At 42.2% G+C, this 26841-nt stretch overlaps 1 protein-coding gene and 1 long non-coding RNA gene across 6 annotated transcripts in view; one reads left to right on the top strand and one right to left on the bottom strand.

Moving 5' to 3' along the window:
- ripor2 (RHO family interacting cell polarization regulator 2) overlaps positions 1-26841 on the top strand; it is a 63823-nt gene that overhangs the window by 1670 nt on the left and 35312 nt on the right. Inside the window, exon 1 of one of the 5 annotated variants that reach the window (XM_019270784.2) lies at positions 4031-4548. The exons of 1 other annotated variant lie outside the window; for it this stretch is intronic. In XM_019270784.2, coding sequence (XP_019126329.1) covers positions 4470-4548 — 79 coding nt within the window. In that variant the 5' untranslated portion in view covers positions 4031-4469. Of the gene's footprint in view, positions 1-4030; positions 4549-15487; positions 15696-20357; positions 20717-26841 lie in introns of those variants that run through there. 3 more of the 5 variants (XM_019270785.2, XM_027286193.1, XM_019270787.2) reach the window with 3 other exon arrangements.
- On the bottom strand, positions 4388-5710 carry LOC113747246 (uncharacterized). The gene is made up of 2 exons (XR_003463492.1): positions 5314-5710; positions 4388-4569 (listed from the first exon to the last, which is right to left on the bottom strand). It is a non-coding gene; the product is annotated as an uncharacterized LOC113747246 (long non-coding RNA).

Genomic DNA, 26841 nt, shown 5'->3' with positions numbered 1-26841 from the left:
AATAGCATAAATGAGCCGCCTCTTGCTGTGAATGCTGATCATTTTAATACATGAGTCAGTTTAGATACAAGTAAGCCTCTTTCTTTTCTAAACCAGGTGATCTTACAAACTCATATTTAATAGCTTTCCGTATAAAATCAGGGAAGGGATCTTTGCTTTAAATATTTCCATTCTAAATTGTCATTTTCTCTAAACTTCGGCAGAAAGTTAACTTGATTGATGCACTGCTGCCTGTATGTTGAGTCTTCCAGCCAATCCAGAAAGGTCGACAGTAAATAATGTTAGCACACCTAAATGTTTAGGTTTTTAATGAAGGTATACTGTTGTCCGATTATAAATACTTCCTCTAGTTTTCTAGCATCTTACGGCCTTTGTAGCATCTGTGCAAGAGAATGCATACATGCAAATTAGCTTGCACCATAGAATTAGCCTGGATGCTAATGAGTTGCTACTTCCATGCTAATAACGGATATTTTAGTCCACAGTAACAGGCGGCGCACTGATGCATATTGTCAGGGGCCAGAGGAGCGAGTGTGTAGGAGGCTGAAGCCGCCTATTCAGCCTCCTGGGACACTCATCATCTGGCTCGATTCAGATGCCAAAGAGCTCCATTGTTTGACCCCATTCAAACAACACCATTGTACCAAGCTGGTCTGATTGTGCTACTCTTTGCAACGCCAGAGTAACAACAGTGTGTGCGCAGTGTGTGCGCAGTGTGTGCGCAGTGTGTGTGTGTGTACGCTCTTGTCTGTTTGTCTGTAGGGTGTTTTGGTGGTATCATGTGTGAGTATTATTATATAGACGTGTGTGTGCTCATCCCAGCAGCATGCGTTTGCATTTCCCGAAGCAGGGGGTTTTCTCTGCTGGTGACAACAATGTATCCAGTCATTGAAATGCAGCAGGGCAAACACAGCCTAAACTTGACCCTGTTTTGTGGCACTGCTGCCTGTAAAGTAGCTCATGCTCAGAAGTTGCTGCTGAGAGGAAAAAAAAGTTGTCTGGACACTTGGATTTGGAGCTTTTCATACAGTACATGTACAATTTTTAGCTGTGAATAAACTAACTCAAGGTTTAATCTCATAAACCACGATACAGTCACCAGAACATGTGACCATTATAGCGGTGAACAGATGGGAGTGGGACGGATCCACATAAGACAGTGGGCTTTGCTTTGCATGTGTCACTGTTTTCTGTTTACTTGCTTGCATGAGTGGTGATTCTCACCTCGCTGCATCATGTTTCAAGGATCAGAGCACTAAGTCAAAGTGTCCCTGCTGTCTGCTGTGAACCACGTAATGGTCATATGCTTCTTCATCATAACTCGTCTGCAGCCTTTCTGCGTGTTTAGGTAATAATTTTAGGGCTTGTGTTATATGTCATCAGTTTATCATGTGAGGATTATTTCTCTGCACTTGACACATCTGTCATAGTTCTCGATTGTTCTGTAATGCAGTTTATTTCACCACTCTCTGTAATTTCCTGTCGCTGTTTGGAAAGTTACTCCTTCGCTTTGATCAGGAAGTTTGTAGCTGTGTGATTATCTTATCACTTCTCATTTTAGACTGGTCAAATCTGTAAATGAGTGTTTTTGAAACTTCTGTATCCCACCCTTCTTTCTGTGAGAAACACAGCCCAAAAGCCTCACATGTTTCAATTTTTTTCTGTTGCAGCTGCAGCTAACAACAACTAATAACTCAAGTAACTAATAACTTACTTGTAGATACAAAAGGCTTATTCTAAGGTAGCAAAAACAATTCAAATGATTCTTATGCAGTTTATATTCAATTTTTTAAAAAAAAGAATGAACTGACTAACTTATCCCAATAGCTGAACATTTGTTTCCTGTTGAATCGACTGATTGTTTCAGCTCAGGTTTGCATGATGAAGTAGGTAAAAAGGCAAATAGTCTTTAACTGAACTGACTATGCTAATCATCCCTGACTGAAGCAGTAGCTTTTCAGTTGAGCTCCTCTCTGGTGACCGATGGCACCATTGTCAGTTTAGTGTTAGTATGTTACTACGTTTTAAACATATTAAAATAGAGAAAAGGCAAGAACATCATAATGTAAATACTGCTGCAAATAAAGCCTTGTAATATGAGCTCAATTAGCAACAACCTGAACATACTGAGTCTAAATCAGCACAGAACAACATTAAAAATATAAACGATAATATGCTCACTTCCTGTTGTACAATCTGAAGTGAACTGGAACGGCGATGCAGTTGCTCATGCTTAGTTGGTTGATTGGTTGCTTGGTGGTTTATAAAGAGAGATATGCATGAGTGTTTTGGATTGTGGTGGCCAAAGCAGTTCAGAGTCTCTCTATCTCTGCTTCCAGTTTTAGCTGCTGTCACAGTGTTGGCTCCTGGTTCAGAGTCACAGATAACATACAAACACATGTGCACACACATTTCTCACAACGTCCTGCTCAATGACCTCAGACTAATGAGAAATCCGCCCATCCTATGAACTTGTAACCATCGCCGTTAACCCAACAAATTACACAAAACAAGCCCAACAGTCCACGTACTTCATACGTATTCAGACCTCACATCTTGTGATAGATGCGATGCATCTGAATTGTCTGGACTAGCCTTAGTGAAAATGAGTTTGTCTCCTGGTTGCGCTCCCTTGAGCTTTGGCCTTAAAGGGAGCTGGTGGCAGGGGAGAGGAAGTCTGAAGGAAAGTGATAATGAACTGACTTGAGGCCTAGTTTCTATTTTGGTTGGGAATTGGTTTGTGTAAATGGGATGTGAGTCACTGCACAGTGAAGACAGATGGAGGCCTGCTAAGTGAAAAGGGGAAGAAATTCTGAGTCTGTCTGCTTTTTACTTTGGGAAAAGGTCAAAAAGAGACAAAAGCTACATGCTACCAGTGATTGGACACGGTATGCTGTAGAGGGCCGTCCTGGGGATGGTGCAAAACCTTTAAATAAAACATGATTACAACTATTACAAGGTCATAAAGTTGAGTCACCCTGTTCATAACAGGCCGGGAAGTGGATGGAGTTTTTAGCCAGATTGCAGTGTGACTTGAGTGATGAAAATATCGCACCAACCTTTTTGGTCCAGACTGAAAGATGTGTTGGACTGTCCTAAAAATCTATTCATATCATTGATTAATTTGAATATGTCCATTAACTTATAGGGTTTATGACCAGATGCAAAACTGATGACATTCCCATCAGCCTCAGCTGCATTTTAGTGCTAATGTTAGCTGTTTCTTAAACCAAACAAAGATAGCAGTCAGGAGTGACTCCTTGATTGTTCCAAAGATATGAACGCATTGCTATAATTAGATTATGTAAAATAGAAATCTGAACACAAGAGATGCTGAAAGATGTTCTGTCTACTATCTTTGTTTGGCTGAACAGAAGACTTGCAGCTCGGGAAATGTCTTAAAAATCAACTCTATTGTGCAGCAGGTGGAATATATTTCATTTAGATACTGTAGATTTTTTATTTTATTTTTTAAGGATTCTGGAAATGTCTTAAGTGGTGTCAAACAACCTACAGAATTGTTCAAAATCTGGCTTGTATTTGTGTTTTAAAGGCACAGATGCTTACTCCAGCTCAGTCGCTCAAATATAAGAATCAATGCAGAAGCCCCAAATGTAAAAACCACGATTATAAGCAAGATACAAAGAGACTCCCACAGTGTCTGAGTCCGTCTCCTTCGTGGCAGGTGAAGGTGTTTATCCCGAGCAGCACCATGGAGAATTTCAGCAACAGCAGACGACGCCAGACGTTATCAGCTCTGCAGAGGCCCCTTCAATGTGGGCCGGGTGAAAAAATAGAGGGAGCAATCAGTGTGGTCCCATGATTCCCAGTGAGCTGTGAAGGAATGACAAGTATAGCCAGCCTCACACGTCATGTTATGTACACACAAACACACAGGCACACACACATTTTCACACCTGTTTTGCATGTCCTTGCTGGCTCACAACACAGGATCTAATTATTCCTGTTAATCACAAGCTACACGAGCTGACGCATTGTAGAGGCACACACACATGCATACACCACTGACCCTCTGCATACAGTACACACACGCAAACACATGCGCACACTTACTCATACAAGTGCTCTCCAAACAGCACACTCTCACACGGGCTCTCACTTCAGCTTTGCACAGGATGTTATGAAATCGGCACTGTTGCTGAAACTTAGTGAAGGTCGCTCGGAGTCCTCTCTCTCACCCACACCCACACACACACACAAACACTTCACCTGGCACTTCACACACACATCCTCGTTCAGAGAGCTGAAGCTCGGCTCAGTCCCAGTCCTCTGCTACTTGAGCAAGGAGCCTGCTGGTGATCGGACTGTCGCCTAAAGCGAAGAGGCCGTACCGGTGTTGATTCAGTTTTTTTTTTTCATAGTCCAGTCACTTTCTCTGAAGCTCAGATTAGTCAGCCGAGGGAGACGAGGGGGAGAGAAAAAGGCGAAGAAGAAGAAGAGGAGTAGTGATGGCTGTGACCGACGTTGCAGAGGATGACCTGGATGAGATGATGCGCGAGGAAGCGGAGGATGTCTTCTACGAGGACGGTAAGGCTTGCCAAGGGTCAGCTGTAGAGTGAGAAAACAGGCGTGGGTTTACAGGTGGAGGATTACAGAGAGGTTGGTTTGTGTCTTGTGGTTGCGATCAAGGTTAAGAAGAGGGTTAAAGTTGTGGCTGAAGGGTGGCCCAGAGGGATCTCTTCAGCTGTGTACTGTGGGTGGGGTGGATTTTTTGCATGCTTGAGTAGTCTCTGAGACACACTGATGCATGACAATGACCACCACAAACTCATTTATCTTGAGGAGAAAGACAAGCTGGTTAGTCATGTTCAGAAGTTCTCACATGCAGTGATTGTAACAATTAGTGTAATGAATCCTTGACTAACGAGAACTTCACGCTTTGCTTCCAGCTCGCTTTTATGCAGGAGCTCTGTGCAGAGTTTGTTTATTGATTTTTCAACTTTTGCCCTTTTTAGAAAGCCGAGCGGAGCCGTGCCCTCTGCAGTGTGGGCGTTCTTGTATAACAGGCAGATGTTTTTAACCAAGCATTATGCACCGCAAGCAAATCTTTTCAACATATACTTTGTGTGAGCTGTAATCATAACTTATGTTCAGTTGGATCCTGAAAGATTTATGAGCGGTTCATTACAGCAGGACCTGACTGATGATTATTCATAGGTAAGAAAAAGCAGGAAATTACTCTCAGGTTGTTGTTGCTTTTTTGTTTTGCAGCAATTTCAAAAATAAACAGGATTGTGTAAAAAAAAAACCCATTACGGATAATGATGCTTCATAGATCGGCTCGGCACTTACCGTGTCATTTTGTGGAGCGCACGTAACCTTTTTGTGTTCTGCACACTGGCTGCTCTTTGAAAAATCGATGCCGCAGAGGCAGAGATATTGTCTTCTTTTATTTGGGGGCGGCTGTGGCTCAGGAGGGAGAGCAGGTCGCCCACTAATCAGATGATCAGTGGTGTCCTTGGGCAAAATGCTGAACCCCAAATTGTACCATGAGTATTGCATGACAGCCACAGCCATCAGTGCATGTGTGGGTAAATGAGATATGTGCGCCTTGAGTGGTCAGAAGACTAGAAAGGTAAAGTCTATTTACCATATTCCTGTCCTACATTACCCACAGTGCAACAGAGGTTTCGATATGTATGATTGTAGCGGCTAATGTAGCCTTGAGTTGCTAGCCTCGGGAATGGGATATGCTACAAACATTTTGATTAGATTATATGATTACACAAATAAGATATAATTTAATATCCTTAATTCTTTAATATCTTTAAAAAGAAACATAATGTTGAACTATTCCTTTAACTCTGATCTCCCCCTCCCCCTCAACCACACACATGCATGCCCACAAGCACTCTGCCATGTATTATCATTTTAGCGATTACATTTTTTTTACACTTGTGTATTTATATATTTTAAGATATATTTAAGCTCCATGCAGACTCTAAGAGCCCTGCACTAGATCCGCCAATGATGAGTGGACAGCGAGCGTGAGGATATTCCGAGATATTGCATCATTTGATGTGTGTAAATTATGTTAATGCCTCCACTGACCCACTTCTGACTGAGATATGCCGATGGTAATGTGACGTTCCCTTTGAACAGCATAGCCAGGAGGTTTGCAGTCAGCTGACTCTCCGTGCAACAAACCAGCCAATCCCGGTGCACAGATTAACGTGGAGGTTGGCCAGTGGGCATCAGTGTGTTTATTCACAGAGAGAGATGAAGGCTGCAGAATATGGATCACTTATATTTTCTGTTCTAATTAGCTCTTTGGATTAGTGATGGGAATTATACTTTGTGTTTTGTTTTGAATATTCAGTGTTTCAGTCTTATTGGTGCTGAATGCAAATTTAGAAGCACTGGCCTATTTTCTGTATGAATCACTGGTTTCATTATCAGTAGTGGATTTGCAAATCTTTGAGCTTTTCTGCACACAAAATAAAATTTCAGTGTGTGAATGAATCAGCTGGATGTGTGTGGATGTGTGATTTTGTCTGGGGGTATGAACTCCACGAGGGGTCACAAGATGATTCTAAGGAGTTGCCAGATGATTACAGGGACAGGAAATATTATATTATTACTCCAATTTAATTTTTCCCTGTCGAAAGGTTTTTTTTCTTACACCAACTGAGGGTTTACAGTTTTGAATGTGTGTACAGATTTGAAGCCCCCTGAAGCAATTTGTAATCATAATAATATTGCATTTTATTTAAGAGTACTCATGCAACACATTAAAAACAATACAAAAATAGTTAAGCATTAAAAACTGTTTTTAAATAGTGCCTTTTTGTCAGAGATTTGAACGAGAAGTCGCCCCAGGCTCAGTGATTGGTGACGTGTGGTTGAGTTATCAGGTTTGCATCAGAGGAGTAGAGGCTGCACGATGCAGTGTAGCAATGGAGCAGATCTGTAAAATTGTGATTTGTGATTTTGGGCTTTATAAACTAAATTAAAAAAAAAATTAACCACTCACAACTAGGGATGTAACGATACACTCAATTCGAGTCACGATTTTTTGTTTACGATACGATTTTTTCACGATTTTTAAAAAAAATCAAAATGAGCTACAGACAAATTATGACCAGATAAAATTATCTTTTTATTTGTAGGAAAAAAATCTTTCTTTACAGAAACTCTCAAGCAGTTTGTGTTCTTATTAGGGCTGCCAGCAAGCAGCTGATCTGACCATTACCTTTCAGCTTGAAGTATGAGCTAAGTGAAAATAAAAACAACAAGATGATAGCTCATTAACCCTTTAATGAGAGTCCACGGCCCCGGGAAACGGCGAGGTCCGGGCGCTGTAAACGCAGAGCCGGTCGCGGCGCACCGCCTCGGAGGAAATGCGCCCGGCGGGGGCCAGGCAGCGCCGGGGAGAGGTCCCATGAAGGGATCCTCCCGCACTGGAGGATCTGTGTTATGGTATCATTTACGGTACAGTCAGGGCTGACGCCGATTACCACTACTGCGCATGTGCGTCGGTGTGTGTGTGTGTGTGTGTGTGTGTGTGTGTGTGTGTGTGTGTGTGACAGAAAGGCAGACGCGGCAGTGGAAGCTGCAGCCACAACGTAACCTATTTCTAATTTTTTTTAAAAAGACGAATAACAACATATCCTACTTCTCTCGCATTCGCCAAGAATCGCGATTCATTTTTTCTGTCAACCGATGCGAGTCGTCACGCATTTGTACCGATTTTAATCATGTCACGATGTATCGTTACATCCCTACTCACAACTCATGAACATGCAACCTGTGACCAGCAGTGCCAAGAAGACTTCAAAAGATATATTTACTAATTAGCACTATGATGAGTTTGTCATTACTTTTGCAGGTATTTGGACATTTCACTGTACCATCCAATGATGGTGGCAGATAAAAAAGTTAAGGGACCATCACCGAACTCGTTACAATTCATCCAGAGGAGGACATGCATGTCTGCAGAAAACATCATGGCACTTCATTCAATATTTAGTGGAATATTCACAAAAAAATCTACCTCCATCACCAAATACAAATGCACATCTGGTCCCCTAAATGTCTGAACAAAATATTGTGCCAATCAATATTGTACTTTTTGAGATATTTCATTGGATAAGTGAAAACTTTGGCTTGTTGGCTGTGCTGAATGAAAAGTTATGCTGATGACAAAATGGAATATTTCATGGAAATTTACCCCAACAAGTGCTGAGATATTCCAACTTGAACAAAAGTAGAGGGGTGACCAACGTTAACAATAGCTGTAAAATGCATAAAATAAAATATTTAGTGAAAGAGAGACATCACCCTTTCTTTGTATGACGACTACAAGCATAACCTAAATGTGGCACTGACTTGAGAGTATCAAGTACAATAGGTTTAGATGGCATGTTTACTCCAGTTTGCTGCTGCTTTACTTTTGCTGCTGTGCTGTAGCACACTGAATTCTGACAAAAGGAGCACTACTTTTAGCCTGGCAGCAGAATGTACCGTATGAGTGCATGAACAGAGCACGTATTTCTGCCTCCCCTTTCGCTGCCTCTCGTCCTCACTCACACTCTCAGCGAGTACACTTCAGGTCATATGAATTAGCAAAAAGCCTTGGTTTGCTTTAGTCAATGGGAACAATGTGTTTTAGCTTCCTCCCCTGCAGAAACATGAAAAGATTGCTTTTTTCAACCATGAAATTTGGGGCATATGTTGACCAGATTGTGCACTTTGTGTTTAGAAGTGTGGTTCCTGCAAATATACTGCATACACTTTGCACCACACAGGTCTGAGTAAACTAAGGTAGATGTAGGGAGGCTGACTCGTGTCTGAATTAAAGGGGCTGTTCACCCAGAATACAAAAAACATATTGTATCACTCACATTCAATGCTATCTAGCCATTAAGATATGTTTATTTGTGCATTATCCAGACTATTTAGAGTATATTTAGAGTATATCGCTTCTTTTTCAATTTTCTTTTGACATGTTGACATTAATAAATGTCATTTTTTCATTACTGCGAGCACCACAAACAATATTTACCTTTACTGTGGGGTGCAGGTAGCCTGATGCAAGCTCTTCACTGTTCACATCTCATATTTGTTCAGTAATTCATGTAGGTCTGGCGTTGTGCCCACTGACAGTTGTCAGTTGTGACTGCAGGTTTATGATTAGAGATGTAATCTTCCTTCATAACAAGCTCGATACCTTCATGAAAAATAGAGACAGAAAACAGTGACAGCTGTATAAGTTGTAAGTTAAGACGCAGACATCAACTACAGCTCTTAAATCAACATCCATCCATCTGTATACATTTTCAGTAAGCAGTTATTACCAGGGCGGCTGACATTGTGCTCTTAAATCAATATATTTATGTAAAATGATATAAAAGCTACCATGCAGCTCTCTCTCTCTTCTCTCCCAGCACCTGCAGCTCCTTTTGTTTTTATCTAATTTTTACTCCACAACACATTACACTTCATCATACACACACATCCACATTTACATGTCACTGACTTAACAAAGCTGACATCCAAATTGATCCAAATTTTTGTCATGGTCCTCTGGCCGGGTTATGACATCGTTCTCAACATTAAAGATGAGGACATCAGGCTATAAATGTAAAATTATTGACGGTTCATATTTCCACTGTATTTTTGAATGCCCTTTTATTAATGGCTTTTGGATCAAAGTATGTAAAGAAATCAGCAGAACCTCAGCCCCCCTTCACTGAAGCTGCTTAAGGTGCTGCTGTTTAGTGCAAGAAGACATATTCCTTTCCAGTGGATTTCAGACTCTGTCCCCACAGTCTCACACTAGATCCAGAGTGTTATAGAACTTTTCCCTCTAGAAGCTAGAAGCTTCTGGTCTCTGTGGCCTAGCATGGACTGAGGTTTCAGGGTACATTCCCAGGCCTTAATATGCTGTCACCTTACTATGTCTGATTTTACCCCCTTGGTACATTTACAGTAACTATATAAACCTTTTGTTGTTTTTTGGCTACTTTTGGTCAACTTGTGTGTTTAGGTTAAGTGGTTTTAAAAAGAGGGTGTATATGTTGGTCATGGCTCTATATTTGTAACTCATTATCTGACCCTTTGAAATTAATAAATATACTAAAAAAAAAAGAAAAGAAATCAGGCTATGGTGGAGGCAGAAATATCTGACAGGTATTACAAAAACAAAATCTGCATGAGTTTATAAATCGATACTACCAGATCTAAATGTGTTTCTTTGTTTGTATTTGGTATTTTTGGTATATTGTGAAGTTGATGCTCTATGAGGAAGGCACAGTACTACAAAAAAGTCTCAGCTCGCCCCTAATGATTACCCACGGGCCCCTGCGTAATCACCTCTGCGCCCATCTGACCTAAACGATTCCATTCAGCTCTTGCAGAAACGACAGCCAAAACCTTTATGTGATTTAACTGAGATATTAACACAAACACAACTCCGCTTTCTTCCCTCGTTATCACGCTTACACACATGCATGGCCACCCTGTCTCGAAGCATTCCTCAGAAAACGCTACACCAAGTTCCACCAAAGATATCAGTCGAAGAGCACAGCAGCTTCATTGAGACCAAAATAAACACAATGGCTTCTTTAACTCCTTCTTCCTTCTTATAAGTAATTCAAAGGGCATGATTTTGCTCTGCTGGTCTACTCATGTGGTCTGCCACAGCAAACAGTGTGCAAAAGTACAAGTGAGCAGTGTGTCCAGAAGAGGAGCTGCAAGTCATGGGCCTTTAATGACTGTAAAAATCTAGGTGAGTGTGAGATCGATGGTGCCGTGGTTTGGAATGAAGCATTAGTGTTTGGTGTCTAAATAAAACAGTGTTTGATTAACTGGGTCAGGTCAGAAAGCATGAGAGAGCTGCTTTGACTCACAAGTGAGGACTTCCTCGAAATGGAGGCCTCGCAGTATGCTGAATTATATTTGTGCTCAAGAACCACAGAGGAAATAACTCTTCCTTGGACATGTCAGTCTTTTTAACATGTTGGATGATGGTGCTTTGCACTTTTATGAGGTTTAAACAGAACTGGAGTCTCTGTCATTGAGTACACTGGTGACTTGGTTGTAGTTTATCCGCTCTGATGCAGGAATGTTTGGTATTGTCCCCTCTCATTGTGCAATAGGATGCGTTTCCACTCCACCCTGACCAATTACATGACAAAACCACTAATTGCTGGGCTCAACAGCTATTGTTTGTTTGTTTTTTTTAGGTTTGGATTTTGAAAGCTTCCTTTTGGCACAATCACATGTCAATCACTCAGATCTTACGGGTGTTTTCCCTTCAGCTGAGGTCCCTCCACAGACTTAGAGAATGTAAATAAAACCTGAGGGGACGTGTAATGGTGTCAGCTGACTCTACACCTGAATGGGCCTAAAGCTTTAATGTAATGATTTCACCTGAACTCCTTTAAGTCTTTTGCTTCAGGCCTTTTCTTAAAGTTCTCAGCTAAACAACAAATGATTTGAGGATAAACAAGAGTATGTAAAGGCGTGACACGACATGCATTTCTATAGGAGCTTTTTTTGTAACAAATTGTAGCTCTGTTCCTCAGATAATCTAAGAAACAAGGACTCAAAGACTCAGATGTATCTAAGCTGAAACTGACAGCATGTACATTACTTGGAACAGTTCCAAACTTAGTTTTGGAACTGTTCCTAAATGAATGTACTTGGTTTATTTGAATTGCTTTAACATCACTGGGAGCTTAACTAACGTTAGCTAGGATTCTGACACATTGGAGCCTAATTAAATCCACACATGTATCTTATGTTGAAATGCTCATGCTAAAGAAACAGATAATATTAAATCAGGAGTATATTAAAGTCAGAGGTTTGTACATTACAGCCACACAGTCACATCTGTATTTCATTTTATGGAGTCATGAGTATATTATAATTAAATCACAACTGAGCTCTGAGGAGATCTCATTATATTATCATTCTGATGACATTAAATCTATCTCACTCGTACAGTACGAGCTTTCAACTCTTGCCCAGAGGGTGAAACTGGGGACACAACCCTACCACACACACACACACACACACACACACACACACACACACACTCCTACAGGGCATTAGCATGATATATAGAGCTCATGCAGAAGGTTGCAAGACGAGAAACCAGGTCAGATTTCACAAATCCATTTCTCTCTCAGTCTCTTGTCTGAACTTGCCTTGTGTGGCAAGCCACAGGAAACTGTATCCTCCTCTGAGCCGACGTGATGCCCACCGAGGCTCAGGATCACAGCGAGCAGAGTCCTGCACTACTGACAGGAAATGTGGGAGGGAGGTGATTTATCTGTGCGATCTCACTGCTTAGTATATATAGAGGGATAGAAGAGACAATTAGAAATGCTGTTTAAAAAAGAATTAGAAGGCATTAGAGAAACTGGAGATCCACCCGACATGCATTTCTGATTGTTCAGGGTTCCAACTCAGAGGTCACACAGGATTCACAGCTAAGTTTTGTTTGGCTCTCTAAAACTGGTAGTTATGTTGCAGCTTGTGACACTGCAGTTTACATAGTCGATTGAATTTGATTGGGCGGCACCGCATACGTTGTCTTGCAACCTTTTTGACTTATGCAACCCTGTTCAGTCAAATCACCAGTTTGAAACACACTGGTAGTTGCTAGGAACGCCTTCAGCTAGGACCTTATGTAGTGATTTAACCGGTACAATTCAATCGAGAATCTCGAGAGAAACGAGAAATACAAAAATGTAGTCTAGTGGTTCTTTCTACATGGCAACAAAGAAGCATTTTAATATCCGGTAGGTTATGTTGGTCATATAGCCTAAGGTGTGTCCTGTCAAGGCGTGTCAACTTTAAAACCCACTGAAACAGGAACAAGTATTTCTTGCTAAATAGAGAAGTGACTACTTCCTGGTAATGAAGGATGATTTGGATCAGAAAACTGTCCTTTCTCATCTCATAGTCTGCATATCAGTGTGTAGACTATATTTGCTACAATTCAAATGCCATGATCATAGCTAATTGACCTCTCTCTGCATCGCCGCAGTGTTTTCAGCTCTGCAGTGCACGCTTATTGCTGTCTGTCAACTTGAGCTCTACACAAATACAGTAGCTCCCTCCGCCCCAGGCTGCCAAAGAGGTCACTAGTAGAGGTTGGAGACTGATCTAAAACTGACTTGATCTACAAGCCTTACTATAAAACATACACACACACACTTGCGCTGACCCACTCCTCTGCAGCCTTGTACACACACATAAGCATTGTCTTCCTTCCTCAACATTCACACAATGACAGTCTACCCACACATACACCTCCGCCGTCTGGCCACAGATGTCGTCTCTGTCCGCAGCGATACAACACACTGAAGAACATGACAGTAGTGTAGTTTGTGCGTCAGTGGCCACTCTGTGTGTGGAATAGCTCTGACCTGAGGGGACCTACTGTAGCCTGAATATTACTGCTCTGCATCTCCCTTGTGCTGCTTCTGACAGTTGCCTCCACTGACCTACTTTTGCACTCAAATTATGATTATTTTCTGCAGTTCTCAGTCAAAGAGAAGAAAACATTCTTTTTCACTTTGAGACTTAAGGTACATTTTTAATGGTGCAACATGCAGTAAGCCAGATGATGCAAAAGTAGAAATCTTTCTTTCTTTGCAGACATATGTGTGTAAACTTGTCACAGTTGTTTAGTCACAGATGTTTACATGTGGCTTATATCTGCTGCTAACCTTTCCTTTACAATCCCCATGTGGTTACCATGACAATCTGTGCTGCAGGCAACGCTGGGTGTGTTAGGTTTACACTTAGTGGCTTGGAACAGCTCTCACAATGAGGTAATCCTGTTTAAAACATGAAACGTAAAAGACCACCCATGGCTCTTCATAGAGGGGCCACCTGGTGAAAGTCTGGAGGTTGTGTTTGGCTTCTGTGCCAGCGTCAACTCTTTATTTATATAAAACACCAAACATATGTATGCATATATAACAGATGTACATCCATTTTTAAATTCATTATTTTTGTGGCTACCAGAAAACAGAGAAAAGGGCTGAACTGACTATTTAGCAAACTGCTGCGTATTTCTACATTCAGCAGATATGTTGCAACATTAGCATTCATTTGTAGCTGTGTTTTATTGTGTCCAAACTGATGATGAATATATGTCCCACATTCACTCTTCTTTTAGCTCTGAATCTGGCTTTTGGGTTTTAACTTCACCAGCTAGTTGCAAACTTTATCAAGCGTTGGCAAAAACAGTTTTGATTAGAGTAGAACAAGCTTGAAAATCAAAATAATGAGCTAAAGGAGGTAGGGTGTGGTGATATGTTGTAAAAAAATTCTGACTGACTATATTACCAGTGTGTGTGTGTGTGTGTTTATGCAGTGCAGTTAAAGGTGTAGTGTGTAGGATTGGTGGCCTCTATTTCCAAAATAAAACTACTAAACTATGTTTTCATGCATGTTTTTGTTCCTTTTATATCTACAGTGGCAGCGGGTCCTCTTCAATGGAGGCTACCATGTTGAAACACTGTGTTTCTACAGTAGCCCAGGACAGACAAACTAAATACTGACTGTAGACAGAGATTTTCAAGTGTGTTTTCTCCTGTACACTAGGAAAGCAGGGATGATGTGAGGAGATTGCAATGCAGCAATTACACCACTAAAAGCAGCTAAAGTTACTGGGTCAGCTTGCTGAACAAGAGTCAATTGCTGCTGCGCTAACGACAAACATCGCCCTAAAACATCACCCCTAAAACAACTATGACCAGTCACTGATAGATAATATAATTGTCCAATCATCCAACCCTAAAAGTAGGCAAAAAAAAAATCTGTTAGGCTGAGTTGTTGGATAATTCTCATTGGGTTTGTCAACTATGGGTGACCCCGTTCATATTACCTTGTGTCAGATGATTTATTGCCGATATGACAAGATATTAGAATTGCAGCTTTATAATATATAACTAGTCAGAAAGTAATTGTAGAGCAGGAGATCAATGAGATGCCTCCAAAGCCTGTTGGGAAAGAGACTCTACCTGCAACAAGCAACCCGTCATTACAGACCAAAGGAGCCAGAGTGTGGAGCCGTGCCACAGGGCAGTACTGTATACAGCCTGTAATTGGCTCACCTCTGTAGAGACGCACAGAATAACACCTTCACAAAGACATATAGAAGCTTTTAATGTTCCACACTGTGCATTCACACATGCAGTATGCTGTGTGTTTCTTTGTGTCCGTGCTCAGATTTTTACTTGAAGTCAAGTTAATTTAGAGACAGGGAAGTTCAGTAATGAGTCAGCCTGAATGGGGCTGGTAACCGGAGAAGAGGCAGCGTTTTCTTCTGATATTTTACTGCCACACACTCTCACTGTGACACACACACGCACACACACACACACACACACACACACACACACACACACACACACACACACACACTGTCAGCTGTGCCTGTACATCCCTTAGCCTTGACCTTCCTGCCCTCCAGTCATGTGCTCCTATCTGACTCATCCTGGTTTAGCGGTCAGATGCTGTCAGGCACAGACGAGGAAGATGTTTCGAGAAAAAGAAAAGGAATAAAAATTTGAAAATAAAAACTGAATGAAGCTGAGAAGAATTGGAGGAAGAGTGAGTGACAGAAGGTGTTTGAATGCCACGCTACATGCAGAGCAGGAGATTGATGGTGGTGACCGATAGCGGTTGTGGCTCGTACAGACTGCTGGGAGGTGAGTGGATTGGTTTCATTCATACCTTCAGTGTTTGAATGGCTTCCTGAATGAACAGACATATCTGGATACATACTGTTTATGCTGGTTATGATTAGAGAACAGTACACTGATCTGAGTCGGTTTTATTGAGGGTTTTGGTTATTCTACAAAGGTCACAACGTGAACATTTCAATCAAAATGTGTGTATTACAGCCTGAAAAATGTTAAGTGCAGCATAAATCAAAGAGGGACTGTTCAAAGTGAGTGAGCTGGACCAAATCAGAGATGGAAGAAGGAAAGCGGTGACAATTGTTGCAAACTCTGTTTATTTGACCTCGTCTGTAATCCCGTCTGTAAATGCCATATTTTTTTTTATCCATGAAGTCTTGAGAAAAGAAAACAGAGTTTCTAGGGTGATCTTGTTATTTTGGAAACCATCACACAATTGTTATATGATGGGACAGCATGTCTGCTACTGTGTTCTTGGTTAGCGGTTACATACAAGTACAATGACATGGTGATGAAGCAATTTTAAGAGTATCTTTGCCTTATTTCTTTGGACCAAAGACAATGAAGATGGACAATACGAGGCTGACATTAAAGTGGTGGTCTTGAATCAATAAAGAAGCACAGTGTTACTTTGTTCATGACACTGTTAATGTGTGAGTCAAAGTAAAAAGAATGCTTCCTGAGAAAATCCTTGAGTGGATCAGAACCGATCATGCAGATTAACCCAATGCTAAATTACCTGTTGCTGTGATTTTGATTGGCAACGGCTATAAAAAGCTGGTTACATATCTGTGTGCATGTGTGTGTGGTTGGAGGTTTAAGTGTGTATGGTCCTCTCTTTGCGTGTGTGCAGGGAGTGTGTTTGTGCGTGCTGGTTCTTCAGTAAATATAGCTGCTAGTCAGGGGCTGTTGATGACAGCCATAATTACAGGCTGAGCTGTTCAGCAGCTGAGAGTCCAGGAGGAAGAGAGAGGGGTGTGTGTGTGTGTGTGTGTGTGTGTGTGTGTGTGTGTGTGTTAGCACGATCTGAGGGGTATGGAAACCCTACAGAGTTCTACCCAGCATGTCAAATGTACGGAGGAAAGTGATTGCACAGTGAGACAAAAATATGTCTGAGTGTGGTTTTATATTTTTGTGTTTGACATTGAACTTTGACCCCCTTAAAGAACAGAAGAGTGGACCAATCCGAGTCAAAGTTAGAGAAAGAGACTGGGACAGGAAAGGCCTGATATGGGGTCAGTTTGGTTGAGGCATGTGACTGAATTTATGTGGCAGGCTCAGGTGGGAAAGCTCACTGCCAGCAGAGCTCCTGTTTGCTATTTTTTTTTAACTTGGAGGGATTATGGGGAAGGAAAAGACCCCCTGAAGTAGACTACTACTTTGTTGAATTTGGTTCAAAGCAATAATTCAACCTTTTGGGAAATTCACTTATTCATTTTCTTACTGAGAGTCTTAGCTTAGCATAAATACTGGAAACAGGTGGAAACAGCTAGCATGGCTCCATCCAAAGGTCACAAAGTCTGCCTACCAACACCTCTGTGAATGTATTAGGGAGAACTGGATAGTGTTTGAGGTGGGGCTCTGTTCATTCTTATGGTGACTGCTCAGTGAAGCCAGAAAAAAAAAATCATTTTTGGGGGTGTACGTATACATGGGGGGGTTGTGACGTTAAAAAAATGTGCCCATCATTTTCCAGATGCCCCTTTCACAATGTAAGCTTATGGCAGAGAGTATTTTGAGCCAATGTGCATCACATGACAGATGCCATTGCAGTCATTACATGATTTGGCCAGTGTGGCTTCGAAGCCCAGCATTCGTCCTGGGGGCTTGTGAACCTCACAGTGACTTCCCAGAGTCTTGTCATTCCTGTATGGTTGCCAGGCGACCAGTGGAGACTCGAGGAAGGTCCAATCTCCTCTCACTCTCAGCAAGAAAGTGAAGAAGAATGTTTCACAAAGGTTCTACTGTTTTGCTGCATTTGGTTTAAAACTTTCACTGACTTGTCCTCTTTCTGTTAAGGCTGTCAGCACAAGCACAGACCTGGAGAGCATCAGTTTAAGAGGTCGTTCTCACAGAGTTTGGATAAAGGATGGTGGTTTAGCTTGGGAGTCTTTAGATATTGGCAAAGAATGAGGGAAAGGTGAGGTTCCGGTCCAGACTGGGAGGCTGAATCTGACTATGATTACACACACACACACACACAGCCTTGGAACAAACATGAAACATGAGGAAGAGAAAACAAGGAGAAAGGAAGTCACATTTTCTGTTTCTTTGTGTTGCTCTGCTCTCGCTCTGAATCTGTATTTATGTATTTCATCATCTTTCTCTACACACAGCTTTCTGTATTGACTCTTTTCTTCCTTTACACCACTTATTCGGTATCATTTATGCAATGACTGAATTCCCAGCATCAAGCCCATCACTGCCCATTTAGCATTTACGACCGCCTTGATCATCGATCCCCACCCAACAGCCCTCTGAGGACAGCTGTCTCATTTGCTTCCTCTTGACTGAGCATATAAGTTTCTACTGGCTTTTAGGAACTGCAGTTCAAAAAATATTTTTCAGCTTTCAGCTACAGTGTACAGCTTATGGACTACAGAGGAGTTTGCACATGTAACCTGGGTACGGAGCTTCTTTTTGACTCTTTCCTCTCTATCTCACAACAGATTCCCAGCATTGGCGCCATTTCTGCCGATTTACAGCTTTTATGTTCTTTGCCAGTTTTCTCATTTATTCCAACAACCCTCTGAGGACATCTGTGTCATTGCTGCTTCAGTTTTTTGAAGTACTCTGAGAAGTGAAAAAACTCAGAACCTTCCCTTTAACATTAATCATATCAATGAGTCATTATGAAATCCCTTTCTCTACTAATACCAAACTGATGGATTAAAAGGGACAAGCCATTTTCTGCTCCCTTTGCTCCCTTGTAGGGCGAGCTGAATTGGATTTGTATGGACTCAGCGGAACAGCATATCCACTTATGGAGGGCAATTATGCTGGCAGGAGCACTTCAAGACAAGTCACTTTACATAATACCAAGCTACCCCACAGAAATGTGTTTTCCCTCGTCCCTCAGATAGCGGCACCTGTGTGTTTCATGCTGTTTGAAGCCCCTAAAAATGGCGGCCATTGCCATGGTTCCCTTCCATCTAATTCAATTTGCTTGTTGCTTTCTGTCCAGAGGAAAGCAATCGCTGTAAACCCACTTGAGGTGAACGGATTGGAAAGGCAATTTTGAAAAAGCCCCTGTTGTTAAGCTGCGTAATCACAGATAATCACACCATCATTTTCACAACCTGCCAATACATTTATGAGGACGAATAAAACTTCTTTGACACGCCAGTGAAACGGTGCAGAATGAGGTGGGTCGAACTGTCCTCTGCAGAACTTGAGTTTTAATGTCTGAGGGAGCGTGAAAGGTCTAAATTTAAACTCACCATGTCAGCTCTCTCTCCTAAAAATGGCCTTGCTGCTGTCCAGAGTACAAGGGCACAGAGAAATGTTAGACACAGTTCATAAGGTGACAGCTGGTTAAATCTGGTGCTCAGACGGGGATACACCCTGCAGGTCTGACTGGTGTGCAAAGAAAGCATGCCTGTAGAGTATATAGAGCTTCTGCCTTTAATATTTCTGGATCAAACGATGGGGATTTGGGGGTTTGAGTTGCCTGAAGTGCAGTTTGGATTCTATAATAGACAGTTAGTTACACATTAAGCAGTTTAAAAGGTCCTCAAAGAGCTTTAAGATTGGCTTTTCACCCCACTGACAATAAGAGGGACAAGCATATCTTTGCACAACTGAAAAAGCAAAAGTAGGATTACACCAAATTTATGGCTGGATTAACCCTTTGTAAGAAAAGCCTATGAGATCAAGTATGAATGCAGAAACGATCTTAGTTAATATTGTACGTTATTGGTTAAATTCTCCAATAAATTTGCAAAACATTCAATCCAATCAATCAACAACAACCGACACACAGTACACCTGGGGTAAATGTTTGGGCTCTAGTTTCATCCAAATGAATTTAAAGACATTATTTGGCTGTTTATGGTGCCTGGTCAGGTGGGAGACTCATGAGCTCAGTGTCTTTAAAACATGACCACAGCACTGTGTGTGTGTGTGTGTGTGTTTTCCTGCTTATCAAAGACCAAAGAGAAAGAGTGAGAGAGGGAATACACTCATGGGTGCTGGTGGTGCCCCCATGTTCAAAATAAAGAAATTCAGAAGTGCCCTCTTGGGTGCTCCTGTGTTGGATAAAACATGGCGAGGAGTCCTTTAAGCTGTCTGTCCAGCAGATAAAACACAACGCAGTGGCTGCATCTCCACTTTCTGCATGCTGGTGCCATTGTTTTGTTTTTTGCCCCATCCCATCAGACAGCCTGAGAACATCACTGTCCATACCACTGTCTTATATAACTCTGTATGGTGAAAAAAGACATGTTTGTTGTAATGTGTAATATGCTATTTAGATCTTGCTGTGCTGTAAATCTAATATTCATACCAAGCTCCTTAGATTTTCAGAGACAGACAGGCAGACAGACAGACAAAGAAAGAGAGACACAGGAGACATGCCAAGCTTGATTCATGCTCCCAATGCGCGCGCACCTATACCCACACGCACGTGCAACCCCACCACACACATAAAGGGGAGCGTTGGGGCGCAAAACCCACTGTCCCCGCCCTCCTTGTGACATCCTCCGCTTCTCATTGGCTCGCCGTTGTTCAGGAGGAGCGCCGCAAACACAAACTGGAATGTGTGTGAGGGGGCTCAGTGTTTGCTCTGGACGGCCGCTGCATCGAGCCTCACGGCAGGGAACAAACGTCGAATATCCATCGCTCATCCGGGCGGCTGGTTCATTGTTGTTGGAGTGAGAGATTACCTTTTGAATTCATATCGTGATAAGAAGCCACATCTCTGCGTGAAAAACGAGCACGCACTTTTTTCTTCCTTTTACGCATGGATGGAGAGGCGCAGGTAGACGGCCAGAGTCGCCACTGAGGAGATAGTCTTGTGAAGTTTTGCAGAGGTAAGTTAAAGCATCGCTCGGTGCAACTTCATGAAGGCTAAAACACACGCACTGTGTGTGGGCGTGAGGTGCGCTCATTCAGAAAAAAAACAAAAAAAACACGCTCTGTGCCGCTTGAGGGGGGAAAGTTCTCCGGGGCAGTAGGTTAGTGGATCACAGCGATGCACGAGCTGATCTCTCTCTGGATAAAGCGACATATACCAACCATGCTTTTATTTTGAAGTCCAGATTTGTTGACATAAAGCTCTGGGTAACACTGAATCATTCAGGATTGTTATTACACTATAAGTTTTTTGAAAATCGTTGTTTTTAGGATGTTTTAAAAAAAAATATAGATTAAATAATTATTTTAATGCTTCATAACTGAAGAGATTGATGATGAAATAGCAAAGCTGTTATTTACAGACATTTTGAGTATTTTCAATGATAAATTTGCCAGATAAATTTTTGTTTGGACACACTCTGTGTGTGTGTGTGTGTGTGTGTGTGTGTGTGTGTGTGTGTGTGTGTGTGTGTGTTTATGTGTGTATCTTTGCATGTGGGTGTGTACTTCCTAATGAGACACAGCAGAAAAAAAAAAAAAAAATGACACACTGAGAATCAGGTCAATGATTTTTAAAAATGCCCCTCCAGGTTTGTTGAGGACCGGAGGTCAAAGGGCATCAAGTCTTTTGTCATCTGTTGCACACTGATACCACCCACAGTGGATGTTCCAGCTGAACCAGAGCAGATAAACATGACAGGACAGTTTGTGAAGTGAGCAGCCTTGACTGTTCTGTCTGTACCATTGTTATTGGCTCTTTACCTGCCAGATGGTCTCCAGATCACTTGTTCTCTGCTTTATTGGCTGCCTACCTTGTGAAATGTGTCAATTCCTTGATATTTGTTAAAAGCCTGCCAGCTGAGCTGATCTCTGCAGCTGCATGTGCTCCAAGTTGATCAAAAGCAACAATTTGTCCCGCTATTCCCCAAATTCTCAATTCGCAGCCAATTTCAATGTACTTGGACATAAAAACAAAACAACAGGAACATCTTTCACCCAAATAACCATGCAGCTTGCAGTGATGCTTTCCCCCCGGCTGCTCACACTGTTTCTAAGAAAAAAAGCATTTTTTTCAGGGCTAAATGCTCTTTCAGTGCAGCGCCAGGCTGACTTTGATATGGTTAAGTGGAAGTGCTTTGCTTCCCTGCCAGCCTGTTTGGGCCATGGTTAAGCTGTTTGAAGGGGGCTGGAGACGACGGGGTAGTGTATTTGTGCCAAGCCAAGACGAGGCTGCAGGGATGCAAGACCAGCGTCTGTTCCCAGACTCTCACACACAAGCTCCCTCACCTTCTCTCTACTTTACCCCAGCCGGCTTTTCATTCCCTGCATCTGCTCCCTCAATCTCTGCCTTCTTTCTTCTTTCCTCTCTCTCTCTCTCTCTCTCTCTCTCTCTCTCTCTCCTCCTCCGCCTTTTACTCTCTCTGTCTCACCCCGTGCAGGGACAAGCACACAAACACACCATGCACTCATTTCCTCCTCTTTTTCTCCAAAGCCTCATTAAAGGAATTATGACTGTGTGGTTTGGAGAAAATTCAGACGCTGTCGTTTTGTTGTTTTTTTTCCCCCCAAACTACTAAAACACAACACTACTGTGTTGACGTGAACTGAAATGTGATTTTTATAATCGATAAGTCTGCTGATTGTTTTCATATTTTATTCATTGTCCATGAAATCTCCATGAAATCTCTCTTTTTGGTCTAACCAGAAAGTCTTCATATTTTACATGCAGGTACTTAAGAAACTTTGGGTAGAATATTATTGTTACCCACTCATTTTATGTCAATCAACTTTCAGATTAATCAGCTGATCATTTCAGCTCCAGTCTTTTCATAACACAGCACCTGACCCACCAACTGAAGTTAAAACAGTCATATAGGAGATGATTATCAATACAGAAATGACTGCTCACTTTACCTCACCTCACCTCACCTCAGTATCCAGTCGGCCCTTTGACTAAACCCTAAGGCTTGTCTTGTCAAGCCGTGTCAACTTTACAAGCCATTCAAACAGAATAAAATACTTCTTTAGAAATATGACACTGTATGATTTGGCCAAACAAGCTGAAAGAAACCTAACATCATTATGAACATGGACTCATGGACTTTCTAGCCATGTGAGCAGCAATGTCATTTGGTCCACAACTTTGGTCCAGACTGAAAATGTTTACCAGGGGATGAAACGCAGGGACTTTGGGGACCCTCTGACTTATGCACCACAAGCTTGTCAAAGTTTTAACTTATTCAGTGATATATCTCAAGAAGTGTTGGATGGATTTATTTTCTTCTTTCTTCATTTTCATTGTTTTCAGATGATGATTTCTAATGACTACGATGATCCTCTGGCTTTTCCTTCATGATGTTGATAAACTGTTGTAATCATCTTTCTATCAACTTATTGTTTACGCTCTAGAGGAACCTCATTGGCTCAAAAGCTACAAACTAAATGAAGGAAGCAAAATCTGACTGTTGTGTTAGCGGCCATGATATGTGCTTTAGTGCTTTCAAGTCTATCACCATGTCTCACTTGGAGCACTTGACCTTTTTCCCTTCCTTAAGAACGCCCACTTTCACTTCTTGGGAATCTTGCCTGCCTGTGTGCGAGTGTGTGTGGGTGGCTGTGCGTATGTGTTGCATGCGCATACATATGTCTTTACATCTGTGAGCATATGTGTGGTTTTTGGGGGAAACCGTAGGCCTTGCATTCTTACAGGAGGAGTGTCTCCTTAAAGTTTTCACAGCTGATAGTTATTTCATAAGGCGTGTAGGCCCAGAAAGTTAAAGTGCTCCGTTGGGAAGACGGAGAGAGAAATGATTTGAGTTGATTTTCACCACTCTGAATACACTGTGAAAGTTAAATTATAAAGACTGTTTAAATAATAAAGTAAAATCTCTCGCTGAGTTTCCATGATCTAGACTTCCAAATTTAACTCAACCCTCAGCCTGCGTCTGGGAAGCGTCTTTGATATAACCCATATAACTGGCAAGAGGTTGATTTTTGTTCTGTTTCTTTGATGAAATTTTAATGTCCCCTGCGGGAAAATGTGATCACAGATATAGAAGACAGTTGTCTTGACGTGTCCGTCAAAGTGCATACAAACTGCTATTATTTTAGTAGCAAAGTTATTTGGCAACTTTTCACACCCCCTTGTGTGTGTGGAGCGAGTCTGTTTGGTCTGAGTGATTCATCACAACAGCGACAAGCCTCCATTTAGATTGCACTTTAGTGACACCAAAGTCTGATAAAGAGGCCGCCCGTCTGCTCTGAGTCAGAGGTTATCTAGTCTCAAGATGTTGGTCTGGCTTTGCTCGCTTGTCCCGACATGCTCTACCCTACAATCACAGCTTCCTTGGAGGGGGTGGGAGGTATTTTATGGGTGTTGGGAATTTCTGGTGTTAAGAAGGTGGGCTGTGGTTCTTACATTGGGGTTAAGTGGTATGTGGAGGGAGGGGCAGAGACAGGGAGTGGAGGGATGATTGGGACAGTGGGAGACGATGAGCTGGAAGGAATGAGGAGTGGTGGTGGAAGGTGGTATCCCTGGGGTGGAGAGGCTGGACGAGAACGAAAGAGAGGAGATGGAAGAGATGAAGTGCTTCAGAGTGTATATCGATCTGGTCCATGACTTTTCTGTTTTGGTTCACACGCCGCTCTTAAAGAGTCATTTTAGGCATCTGTTTTCAGTGAAACTGTTCTAAAAACCCACTCAGACACACATTAACAATCATAGTGGAGCATTAGCAGAGACAGATAGTCCCATGGGAGCGGGTGGAGACCAAAAATGGAGCTAAATAGTAATAACAGTTCATCTAACACCAAACCTACAAAACTACTGAACATTCACACCAGCTGTACTTCATGTTCAAACGCGTTGTATCAAATGTTTAAAAGCTAAACATTGTAAACATCATATGTGCAAAACATCTTTGTTATTATGTTACCATGCCAACCTTGGCTCAGTAGCCCACAGTTTTACAGAGCTGCTGGCATGGCTATAAATTTGTCTGGTTGAGAGCAATGTGACAAAATAGAAATGTAATTCTTCAGTCTGCTCTCCTGTCCTCACAGGCTCTCTGCTTCTTACTGTGTATCAGTGAGTGCAGCTACAGTGGCATTAGCCTATAGGAGAGTTAGCAAGTGTTGAGCCGTGGATAAAGCAGCACTGCTTAACCACAATCTGTGGCTCAGACGACTGCTGCGAATGAGAGCGAGGAAAGAGGCCACTTGGAGTTACATGTACGTCACATGGAAGTCAGCATATCCAGACCACACACACACACACACACACACACACACACACACACACACATGCACGCTTGTGCAAAGTGTGTGTGTTTGTTTATCTTTTCTCTCCTGACCGCATGAGAAAGAGGCAGTGATGTATGAAAAATGATAACCAGAACAATTATGTGCTGCTAATGGGCTAATGAGTGCCCAGCTTTAAGTGTGTGTGTGTGTGTGTGTGTGTGTGTGTGTGTGTGTGTAAGGGGCGTCTGCTTGCTTTCCATCTTTTTATTATTGTATTTTCTCCATCACTTTCTCCCCCTCTCCCCCCACCTCCATCCCTCCATCCTCCTCTGCTTCTTACCCCAGTCCCTTCCCATCTGTCCACCCCTTCCTCCACTCTCCTCCTGGATACAGACAGGGAATTTATGGAAAGGGGGGATTTGAACCTGTCCCCACCCCTCCCCTGTTGTCTCTGAGCAGATCAGCATTCTTGGGGTGTGTGTGTGTGTGTGTGTGTGTGTGTGTGTGTGTGTGTGTGTGTGTGTGTGTGTGTGTGTGTGTGTGTGTGTGTGTGTGTGTTCCCCATTAATCCTCTCCTCCAACTGTGTGACCATGCTATGAAGGGACATGCATGCACCACATGGCACATGCTCTACACTAGGCATCATGTGCGACACATGATATTTGACACACTGGACAAACACACACACACACACACCTCTGACTGGAGCAGCTGGGAGCTGTAGCATGTTATGATTCCCATAAGCCTTTTAGCTGATAATCTGTCTGTTTTGGTGTTTGGTGTGCTCCTTCTACAGTGTCCAGCAGCTGGAAGAGACGCTGTTCGTTCGCATCTGTGTGTCATGATGTTTTTTTTTTATCTTTACTTTGCATGCAAGTTTCTTTCTTTGTTTGTCAGCATAAGAACAACGCACAGACACGATTTCGGTGTGTGACACACACCGGCAGCAGTCGTGACAGTTTTATTCATAGGGACTCGTTGTACACGTGTTGTCAAAATTGTGATGATGGATCTCTGAGCAACAATCACCGCTGTACTTTTATTTCCGTCTCCTCCGTGTCTGCTCATTTGGTTGTTACCTCTGTTGCCTCTCGCTGTCTTCTTTGCAGATTTAGTTTTTGACTCTTTATGTCACCTGAATACAGAATATGCTGAATCTCGGTGCTGTGATCATGTATAGTCCTTGACACTTTCGCAACTTTTTGAGAGACTATTTGCGCCTTTTGTGTTTGGTTTTATTCTGTCACAAAATCGAGTTTTCGGATGGCACCGGGAAGTGGCTGTTCCCATTACCCAGCTGCCTCAGGGTTGCCGTGACACACAGCTGTGTGATGACAGAGGCATCGAGGAGGAGGGGTGGTGGGGGAGGGATGACACTGCTCCTTCGTCTTGTGGCGAATCAGTGATTTGAACTGTGCTTCTGCTCCTGCAGCAAAATGTGTCTTTAATGGTCTGAACTGCCCGGTCAGAAGATTATGTTTTGGGTACAATTATAACCAAAATATGTCATTGTTGCAGCTGGAGATGCAGTTCATATAGTTAGTGCTGAACTGATTTGTCAGTCAACAATAAAAATTGTGTTAAACATTTTTGTGATTGAGCGTGGGTGGAAGTGTGGAGTTTAATGTTTCAATGTTTTTTGAGCTAGACACACACCAGTGACAAAAAGTCATGTGGTGCTGTGATATCCTGTGCTGCTTCGATTTTGATCCGATTTGGAAGTCTCCAAACTTTATGGATTATCAATACTAAATCCATGGACTACCTCTTCAGGTTGTTTGATGCAACACATTTGTAGGTTGCAGCTTCTCTAATGTGAGTATTAGGAGCTTTTTGCTG

The sequence above is a fragment of the Larimichthys crocea genome, chromosome XIII, assembly GCF_000972845.2.
Source record: "Larimichthys crocea isolate SSNF chromosome XIII, L_crocea_2.0, whole genome shotgun sequence".
NCBI lineage: Eukaryota > Metazoa > Chordata > Actinopteri > Sciaenidae > Larimichthys > Larimichthys crocea.
Note: the sequence above shows the minus strand (reverse complement) of the source record. Positions and strands in the feature narration are given on the sequence as shown.